We start from the raw sequence: 11,169 nt of genomic DNA, 5'->3' as shown, positions 1-11,169 counted from the left end.
AAAATTAAGCATTTTTACCCATTGTATATGATTTCATTGTATATGATTAAGAGTCTACTACGTGAAATGTTGTTTGACTTTTAAGTGGTACAAAAATACAGCATAATTGTCAGATTACCGTATATGTAAAAACTAATAAGAGTTTAAAACAACTACATTGGGAAGTCCGGCGAACGTTTTCCTGTGCAAACACACACAAATGTATCTTCAGTATCTGGTAACTTCAAACACGATCCAAAAAGAAATTCTTTTCCGAAGCAGTGATGTTTGCAAGCCAGCTGATCAAAATTTTCATTGCATTCACCAACAACTAAACTTTCTACTTGTACAATTCCTGAAAAAACAATTATTCGAAGTTAATACAGTATTCAGAATAAAATTAAAATGTGTTCGCACCTTCAACGGTCTCGTATGTTGAAAAAAACAATAAGAACAATATGGGAATGGAGAAATTCATCGTATCAGAGTGTACAGACACGACTTCGGCTATTTCTATTCTGTTTTCTTTCAGCTGCATCTTGTGAATTTATACAATTTTAAGATGTAAAAATAGAAATTGGACTGTAATTTTATATATTTTATGCTTGAATTTATGAAAAATGTATTTTATAATATTATCTGTTATTTTTTTCAATTTGATATTAAAAATTTATGTAGTTTATTACTGCTCTAGCACTTCATATATTTATATTAATTTCTAAAGCATTAAAATAGAAAATGATATGAATAATTTTATGTGAAATATAAAACTTCAACAAGAACATTTTTTTTAAGTTATTGAAAACTTTGAAGATAGAAATATGATGCTTAGTTGCAAATCTATATTACTTTAAATGAAAGATAAGAGGGCGTTGTAACTTACAAAATGGGACCATCTAAACTTAACAAAGTTGTTAAATAATCAAATTTGAAACACTTGATAAAATTTTCTTTTAACTCTTATGAGTTTTTATTTTTATTTTACATGATAAGCCTTACGTAATCCGTCTACTAGCAAGACCCCAATCTCTCAGTTAAAGAATATGTTTGTTTACTCTGGCATTTATCCACCAATTTAGAAGATCTTTCTAGTAGCCCACTAGTAGCCCATCAGATCTTGTATTTATGTCTATTTTTATATACTTCGTGGGCCAGAATTCCCTACAGGTTTTCCGTGGGATTTAAATTAGTGCTTCTGGCTGACCAGTCAAGAAATTTCACGGAATTGGCTTCAAGCCATAATTTTGATTTAGCAAAGACACGAATTGATGGATCGTCCTGCGGAACAAAGACTTTCCAGACGTGATAAGTGATGCTTCGAGTAGAAAGTTTTTAGCCAGGATATCGAGATACGTCTATGAATTGGTTTTATATTGCATGAAAATAATTCGCTTGGCTCATTTCGCTGTAAAACTAGATACCAGGACTAAAACCGAAACCGAAATTTCTGGTATTATCACTGATGTACCGGTACATGTTCTCAAGCAAAATGCTGCATAGAAAATTGAGTTTCTGCCTACCCTTAAACTTTTATCACTATACGAGTACTGTATATTCGTTTTATATCTTAACTGTACGTCACAGCAATAATTAAAATAAATATATTATACTATTTAGTTATACGAATTTGTTCTTTTTATAGAAAATATATAAGAATTAAGCCACGAGTAAGATGATAATATTGTGACGTTAAAAGCAAAGTCCTCTGTAAATTAATACGTAAATGATTAAACTTAAAAGTAACATATTGAATTTTATTTCTAACGAATTTCCAATCGATACTCTTTATTGTACTTCGTAAACGTCCACGTGGGTTAGCAACGAGGAAAACACCTTTTCCTGGATTCTGCAGCTATTTTTTTGCATTTTTCCAGCCATTTAAATTTATCACGTGTATAATATTTTACACCCTTTTTCCATTTTGTGAGCATCTATATGTATATATCATATGAATAAATATGCCAAAGTACATTTTGCGATTGTTTCGATAACCTTTTCGAACTCGTTTGCTCTCCTAATAATTGCGAAAGGAATAAATCAGATCTATCAATTTCGAAACTTTTATCTAAATGGATATAATCGATTGTTTCCAGTTCCAATTGATAAAATTTATGACGCTATCGATAAACTTACAAACAATAGAGTATAGCTAGTGCTAAATATAAACAGAGATACCAATGACGAATATCGGGCGTGCGTGGGACACAACAGCAACACTGTTTGAAGAGTTTTTCCCGATTAAAGCCAGATATCTCTGGTAGTATCAAATTTTATAAGATGTGTCATTTCCTTCTTGCACTCCCTCTGAAAAATGATTTGGTTGAAAAAAGGTGGGCGGTTGCCATGATTACAGCCTAGTTTCTTTATAAACATTATACCCCGAATAGTTTCCTAGTTATTTCAACTTTCGGGCCAAAGATATATATGGTGCCAGAAAGGAAAAAAAAACAATACCATGGGCGTAGCCAGGAAGGGGCATGGGTGGGCACGGCCCCTCCCAGTTAACCTGGTGCCCCTCCTAGAAAATTACAGCTTCTACTAGGCCCTCCTATAACAAAATCCTGGCTACTCCAATAAGCAATACTTTAGGGAATGGTTTTTCCCTAAGAAAAAAATTTGAGATTTTACTTGTTTCTTTTTTAACTCTTTTCGCCATGTGAGGTCTAAGAAGACAAGGAAAAGTCTGGCTGAGAAACCTGTGAACACAGAAACAGTTCTTAGAAAGCCCATCTTGGATTCGGCCAGGGAGCGCCCGGAATACAATATATCCGGGACGGAACACGACCAAATCGAATTCGTTTCCGGATTTCCCATAGACGCCTTCCGCTCGGTCATTCATTTTGATGGCAAATCTCTGTCGCGCGGTATTAAACCAACTTTATACGACACTTTTATTGCTTTTAGTTAATATTAATACTTAATTAACTATAAAAACAGGATTCTCCAACGTTTCTAATTTTTAAATTGTAAATACAATTTTGTTTTGTTTTGTTTTTTTTTTAATTACTATTTACCAATTTCTCCGCGAGGGTGCCATGCGTCGTTTCGATGAAGGTTATCGTCTGTTTTACGCGTATCGATGTTCGAGGTTCGTAGGAGATATCAATTGACGTCACAACCATCTGTCTGGCGGTTCAGATGTACCTTTCGACCGAAATGTAGTTTAGTAACGAAGGAAGGCGTGCGGGTTTTCTTCCCTGTAATCTGATCGTAGGAAATGGCCGGAGATCAGATGGATGCGGGTGAAGGTTATTCAGCCACAGTGAGTTTACTTCATTCAGATCTTGTTTTAGAAGTAGTTTAATTGTAACTCCTGACAACTACAGTTCCCATTAACTAACGCACACAATTATTTTGACCTGTGACAATACATTTTTAAAGCATCTATGACAAAAATCTTCTTCTGATAATCAATAATGAATGTTCTCGTCGTTATTTAATGATTTCTGATACAGTTTATAAGATATTAATTTCCACAAATGCCCTATTTAATCTATAATGTCGTCATATATATCTGTAACTTATTGATTACATAATTATGTGATCTCTGTGCTATCCTTTATGGATATAATTCCACTCGGATCATGTGATTAACTTCAATATATACTTTTCTAGAAAACATCTCATTCTTTATAAACAAATTCACTTTGTTTACACTACACTGATCTATGCTTTTTTTTCTTTGGAGTCTGATGCTCGACGACAGATAGATTTTAAAATGATTAATAAACTACCAAATATTTAATAAACTTTTGTGGAATGTATCGCTTCTATATCTTGCGGCTCTGCATAATGTACTTGCCGCGTAGAATGCGTACGACGGTTGCAAGATATAAAAGATACACTATTGACTTAATATATAATTTGATAAATATTTAAATACCTGCATTATTATTTATTTAATTTTTGCTAATTTAACCTTAAAAATCATCTAGAGATGATTTTTAAGGTTAAATTGAAGATTATTCTTGATTTAAAATTTCTGATATTTCTATATGGTAAATTTTCACAAGTTTTACTTAATTTGAACCGAGAGGGTGACGAGTTACCAAAAAATGACAAGTTTTGTGGTGGGGCAAACATGCAAGTCTAAGTAATGGAATTTTTGTGAAGGTGTCGTGTGCAAATTTGTATACATATATAGTATTTCTATTTGTACTTAAATTTTAAATATGTTGGCTATTTGACGGTTATGTTTGAGTTAGTGACATTTGTCTCGCGATGTTGCACCTTGGAAAAGTAGTTGTGTGCTTTGTTAACATATAGAATCGATGCTATTAGCAAGCGTCACCGGAGAAGAACAGACTCTACTATACTTCTATTTAATTTGTCATCAACATCAATTAAAATTTTAGTTAAGAAGTATTTTAAAACTATAATCATAGTTTATAATCTACTAGTAGTTTAACTAGTATATAAAACTATGATCAGTATTATTATTGCTGTTTATTTGTGTATATTATTAATATTGAATTCAAGATAAAATTTAATGTTGTGATAACCAGAGTATTTCTCATGTCACAAATAGTTATTCAATTTTAGAAATATAGCTCTGCTGTTTATAAGGAAAAGAAAACACTCAAGAGGAAATCACAGTGCTGTTTATAAAATTGTTTTGTTGGATGAAAAGATCATGGAAGAGTTACATGCTTAAGTGTGTAAATATAAGCAAATGTAATTTAATTTTGAAGTGATAAAAAGTCACTTTTATCACATATGAAGTGATAAAAGTCAAAAAGAACATTTTAACAACTTTTTAAAATAATTTAACAAAATTTATAGCTGTAAAATTCATAAAATATATACAGAAAACACACTGTATGTAATACAAGCTATACTTCAGATACCTGAACTAAATTCTTCTAGATTCATTTTTTCTCAAATTATCTATTGATTATAATATGATGGCACTGCTCAACATTAATTCAAGTTACAATAATCTAATCAAGCATACTTATAAGCCATAAACATTGGGTGAATTTTGATTAAGTATTATCTGAATTAATATATCAGCAGTTTTAATTATTTTTAATTAAATACTTTGAAGAGAATATTTAACTAAATATGAATGAATAATTTATCAAAATTAATTGCTCCAATTTTTAATCTCTGTGAATGTGCACTTTGATCCTTGATTTTTCCTGCTATAGATCCAGATTTGTGTATATATAATAGGCACTTTTAGTGCTTCCTTTCTCATTATCCATCCTTCTAAAAATGTTTGTGTGTGCACGTTTCATTCTTTCATGCTTTCCTTGTTTTCCCATAGTTGTAAAAATGTTTTTGCATCTGCAGTAGTTCTGGTCTTATAAATTATCCGTAAATAAATAAAAATATTCTAAATTTGTATAAAATCGATTGTTTTTATTATAATATGCATGTTATCTTGTATATACAGTTTGTATATGATTTCTAAATCAAATAACCCTGAAAATTTGATCTTATTCTGACTTTGTTAATTTATGTTATTACATAAATTTAAAATTTCTTTATTTTAACTTTAAAATGAAGTGTAATGGAATTTTAAATAAACATTTAAATGATTTCTATTGAAAGTAAATTATCTAAAACTAAAACTAAACAGTTTAATCTTTTCAAAATTTAAGTTTATCGCAAACATATTTCAAATAATCTGTATAGTGAGTTTTTTAGTAAAAAAATTTTGAGATTTGTCTATTACAAAAGTTCTACCTCTATCAATTTTATCTCTTGTAAATATCATATTATTATTTCTAGAATTGGTTTTGGTAGCAGTAAGTTAAAGTGACTTTAATGAAGTACCAAATTTAATCTCTGCCTGTATTTTTGATGATAATAAGGTCAGTTCTGAGTATTGATCAGTTTCAATTGTAATAGTAATCATAGCAGTCACTTAAAACTCTACACTATAACCAAATAAATCTACTTTTTATGACAGTTCTCAATTACATTGATTAATTAAGAAGTTGTTATTTTAAGTATACTAGGGGTTTTCCCCATGTACAGTACTGTATATTGCTGACCAACTTGTTCTCAGTATAGAGTATTCACAGAAAAAAATTCAATTTATATACCTTTATCTGTCTAATTCCAAGTAAGGATTTATAAATTAAATGTAGATCCATTTCGAAATGCACCTCTACACTCAAATTAATCGAAAAAACAAAAATGTTATTTAAATCACATGAAAAAACTTTCCTTTTAGACTTTATCTATCAAAATCAAACACGAACAATCTTCAGATTTCAGACAAAAACAACTATTTTTTTCAAATCAGTCAAACAATATGAGTTTTTTAATGTTCCATAAGAAAATGTTTGAATTCCATGAGTAAGTGATTTGCTTCACTTACCTCATGAGCTTGGCTCACTTGTTCCCAATATAGACTATTCATAACAAAAATTTTATGACGTAAAACAGCTGTGAAAATGAGTACTGCATGACCTATTGCCAGCACAAGTTAAACATCAGTAAAAGGTTGAGAGAGGTAGTACTTTATGAAGATTTAATTCATTATTAACATTTATATTTTTTCATAAAACCCATCCGAACTTAAAATGTTTGGACGCTGTGAAACATTAATGATAGCATTTATGGCCCAAGCTGGCTGCTGGTCTTTATGCTATCAGGTCATTGTGGTACCCAGTTTGGGTACCACATGACCTGATGCATATGCAAACTTAATTTTTTGCACATCTCTGTCATCTTTACTGGTCCTGTAATTTGCATGTGACTATGCACATTCCTTCATGGTAGTGTGATTTTACTTTTGACGATTGTATATGTTACTGGCCAAACGGGTTTATCCTACATGTGTCTGGATATGCTAGTTTAGCCCAGGACAATCTGGTTTGGCCTAGGCCAGGGGTGGCGAACCTATGGCACGCGTGCCCAAAGTGGCACGTAAGAGAAATCATCTGGCATGTAATGTATCATATGATTTCTGTCCTTTTCAATTATCCTTTCTGTTTATCACCTGATCATCCTTTTTTCAATCAGATTTTTTACATTTATTCGAATTAAAGCGTATTTGTTTAATTTCTTTAGATATCATTATTTGAAGTCTAAGACTTTGGCACGCATTAACATCTTTAAAGCTAAGTATGCTTAAAATATGGCATGCGGACTCAGAAAGGTTCGCCATCCCTGACCTAGGCCAAACTGATTTAGAATTATTATTCAAGTATATTAATGGTTAAAATAAAATTAAAAGGCAATCAATTAGTTGAACAATATTTATTCAAACATAGTCTACTTAATTATAAAAAACAGTATTGATTAGAAGTGAATGGTATTTAAGCAGCATATCACATAGTTCATATTTAAAAATTTTTTTAAAATTCTCATTTATACGTTTTTCAAATAATCTTAAGAATGTTCCATTTCCGCGTTCCATTTGAAAATGCTTTAATCTGAGGAAGATCTCCTGTGTAGATTGAAAACGTTTGTGTTTTCATTAAAATATCCTGTAATTATACTTTTAAAGTTCAGGGGTGTGCTATTTTTATGATATATATCATTACGTCGAACAGTAATATATGATTAATTTTACATTACTAGTTAAAAACAACCCAGATAAAGTAGCCATTTTGTAAAAATGCAGCACCCTCTATGGTTCATGAAAAATGTGAATAGATAACAAAAGTATGAGAGAAAGGAGCACCAGAGGGGCCCCACATTAACAGGTTCCATGTTTATTTTATCACTTGCTGTGAATAAATCAGTTTGGCCTAGGTCAAACTAGTTAAACCTAAAGTATTTAGGCCAAACTACATTGTCCTGGGCTAAACTAGTATATCCTGACTTGCATAGGATAAACTGATTTGGCCTGAAATTGGGTTTGGCCAGTAACATATATAAATATTTATTATATTACTTATAGTTGACAGTTGTATGCAAATATTGAAAAATAAATTTCATAAACCATTCTCAATCTAGTTGGGTTACCACTATAAATTTTGGTAGTCAGAGACCAAGAAATCTCGTTGGTGTGAGCAATTTGCTGTTAAACATGTTGAGATAGAATTTTTTCTATCTCAACATGTTTAACAGCATGTGAAAATTTGCTCGCTCATGACATGTGTGAGCAAATTTTCCAAGTGAGCAATAATGTATTGTGAGAAGAGGCAAGACACGATAAATATCAAACCTGTCAGATATGTGCGAGAATCAGAAATTCAGAAATTTGCTCACACTAACAAGATTTCTTGCTTCTCACTTGTGCATGTTTTTCTTTGCAAAATATCTAAATCACTCACAACCTCTCGCTTGCTACTAAATTTGTATCTGCACAGTTGCACTCTTACTCTGTATCTAAGGAAAGACTGAGTTTTTTCCTTGTCATCATTGATCAGTAGTAAACACCACAATATGTATTGGCAAATTTAGTATATGTCACTGCATGGTTGCACCACTATAATAAAAAAAAGAGAACTAGAATGATTTTATATTCATACAATAAAGGAAATCAGAATCTGTTTAATTAGCATTCTGTCTATGTTACATTGTAATGGGCTTGCTTGCTTGATATGCAAGATGATAAAAAGAAGAACCGATAAAATGACAACCTTTTTTTACGTTCCAGCAATATTCTATTTCGTAAAAACGTTTTCAACTGCCTTCAGCAGCCATCTTCAGTTAACCAGTACAAAAAACTTAGAACTCTAAAAATACGCACGTGGAGTTCTAAACGTATGAAAAATTAAATGAAATTCGAACGCGCTCTTGCAGATCGTCGGTCATGCGCGTACACGGTAAAAAACAGTGTTTCTTAAGATGTTCCGTCGGTAACGCGCTTACACGCTAAAAAACGGCGTTTTTTGATGTTCTGGCTATTTAACACATTGCTAGTCATTTTTGGTTATGTAAGAAAGATTTCCAAGCTGTCGCCAACGTGTCCGCATCTCTATGGTTAATGCAGCTTGTGGTTAAATGGGCTCTGTATATTTCCATTTTCTCAACATGTTTAACAGCCTGTCTCGATCTTGCGGCTCTCACGATCGAGGCTTTATCCCAGTATACCGTTATTCCTTGCTCCTTCGCAAACGCTGCCAGTACCGTAGTGTCGACATTTTTGCTCACAGATTGCTTGTGCTCATATATTCTCTGCTTTAGGCTCCTCATCGTAGCGCCGACATACACTAGATCAGTGTTAAAACGATTATCTCTAATTGGGATAGAATATACCCCCGTTCTGTCGATGTGCTTTTCTTTTCTCTTATCATTCCTCAAGATGCTATACACCGTCGGGTTACGCCTGTATATTACTCGCAAGTTCCTATGCTTCGATATCTTCTTAACCACCTTACTTAGAAACGGTATAAAATCCAGAACTACGTTTTTTCTTTGCACAGTTTGGGGTTGTTGTTGGTCCTGTTTACGTTTATGACTTCTCATAATCAGGTTGTCGATTATTTTCCTCCGGTACCCATGTTGCAGTGCTACGTTTCTTATGTATTCTAACAGGACCAACAACAACCCCAACCTGTGCAAAGAAAAAACGTAGTTCTGGATTTTATACCGTTTCTAAGTAAGGTGGTTAAGAAGATATCGAAGCATAGGAACTTGCGAGTAATATACAGGCGTAACCCGACGGTGTATAGCATCTTGAGGAATGATAAGAGAAAAGAAAAGCACATCGACAGAACGGGGGTATATTCTATCCCAATTAGAGATAATCGTTTTAACACTGATCTAGTGTATGTCGGCGCTACGATGAGGAGCCTAAAGCAGAGAATATATGAGCACAAGCAATCTGTGAGCAAAAATGTCGACACTACGGTACTGGCAGCGTTTGCGAAGGAGCAAGGAATAACGGTATACTGGGATAAAGCCTCGATCGTGAGAGCCGCAAGATCGAGACAGGCTGTTAAACATGTTGAGAAAATGGAAATATACAGAGCCCATTTAACCACAAGCTGCATTAACCATAGAGATGCGGACACGTTGGCGACAGCTTGGAAATCTTTCTTACATAACCAAAAATGACTAGCAATGTGTTAAATAGCCAGAACATCAAAAAACGCCGTTTTTTAGCGTGTAAGCGCGTTACCGACGGAACATCTTAAGAAACACTGTTTTTTACCGTGTATGCGCATGACCGACGATCTGCAAGAGCGCGTTCGAATTTCATTTAATTTTTCATACGTTTAGAACTCCACGTGCGTATTTTTAGAGTTCTAAGTTTTTTGTACTGGTTAACTGAAGATGGCTGCTGAAGGCAGTTGAAAACGTTTTTACGAAATAGAATATTGCTGGAACGTAAAAAAAGGTTGTCATTTTATCGGATAAATTAATTCCAGTAAGCTTTGTTTATTTATTTATTTTAAAAAGAAGAACTGCATTGACTTAAAACTGTTGCAGATGGCACATAAATAACAATTATGCTCTTTTCTAAATTAAAAATTTTTGGGCACTATACATGCTCCCATTCTCTGCTCACTTAATGTCTTCAGCAGGTTACCTCTTATTCCCAGCTGATCAATATAACTAACCCAACTTATTGGTAATAGTCATTGTCTTACCATTTAAATCAAACTGTCTGCTTTTGTGGATCTTGTTAGTGTCCAGTTGAAAGGTCAGACCAAACATTGGACAATGTGATTCGAATAATGTACCAATATAATTTCCTAATATCTTAGTATAATCAAAATTACCACTTTAAACTACTATTGTTTCTTGACATTGATTGATAATGTTTCATTATCATTTTTAAATGTGGATTAAATACTTTCTTGATGATTCTGTAATGATGCTATTCTGAGCAAATAGACACAATGATTTTAATATTTCTGGCAGTCACATTTTACCATTATTAATTCATAAATTAATTGACCTGTGTCTGAATTACTTCCACAAGTCAGTCATTTTTTTGAATGCAATGTAATTAACAAAACAATATGAAATAACTGGCAATGTAATAACAATCTACTTGTTTAAAAACAAGAAATTTCTTTCAAAAATAGACAGATGACACTGTAAATTAATTAATCAGATGTGATAATTGGCTATGAATATGATTGAAGCTTATTCCTTAAAAAAATATATGTTTTTAAAAATTATAATAGAACATTCAGTTTGAGTAAAAATTTTAGACTGAAAACAAATACAAAATCCTAGCAATTTCTAACAAAACTGTCGTTATGATTATCATTATTTTAAAAATGTTATAGTTTCTTTAAACATCATATTTTAATGTTTATTTCATTTAAA

At 32.2% G+C, this 11,169-nt stretch overlaps 1 protein-coding gene across 1 annotated transcript in view; it reads left to right on the top strand.

Moving 5' to 3' along the window:
- Positions 1-3,037: 3,037 nt before the first annotated feature.
- The window catches only part of LOC136989234 (transmembrane protein 104-like), a 40,525-nt gene continuing 32,393 nt past the window's right edge, over positions 3,038-11,169 (top strand). The window contains exon 1 of the mRNA XM_067287334.1: positions 3,038-3,241. Coding sequence (XP_067143435.1) covers positions 3,197-3,241 — 45 coding nt within the window. The 5' untranslated portion in view covers positions 3,038-3,196. The remainder of the gene's footprint in view (positions 3,242-11,169) is intronic.

The sequence above is a fragment of the Centruroides vittatus genome, unplaced genomic scaffold, assembly GCF_030686945.1.
Source record: "Centruroides vittatus isolate TY-2023 unplaced genomic scaffold, ASM3068694v2 scaffold_450, whole genome shotgun sequence".
Taxonomy (NCBI): Eukaryota; Metazoa; Arthropoda; class Arachnida; order Scorpiones; family Buthidae; genus Centruroides; species Centruroides vittatus.
This window is presented reverse-complemented; position numbering and strand designations above follow the sequence as displayed.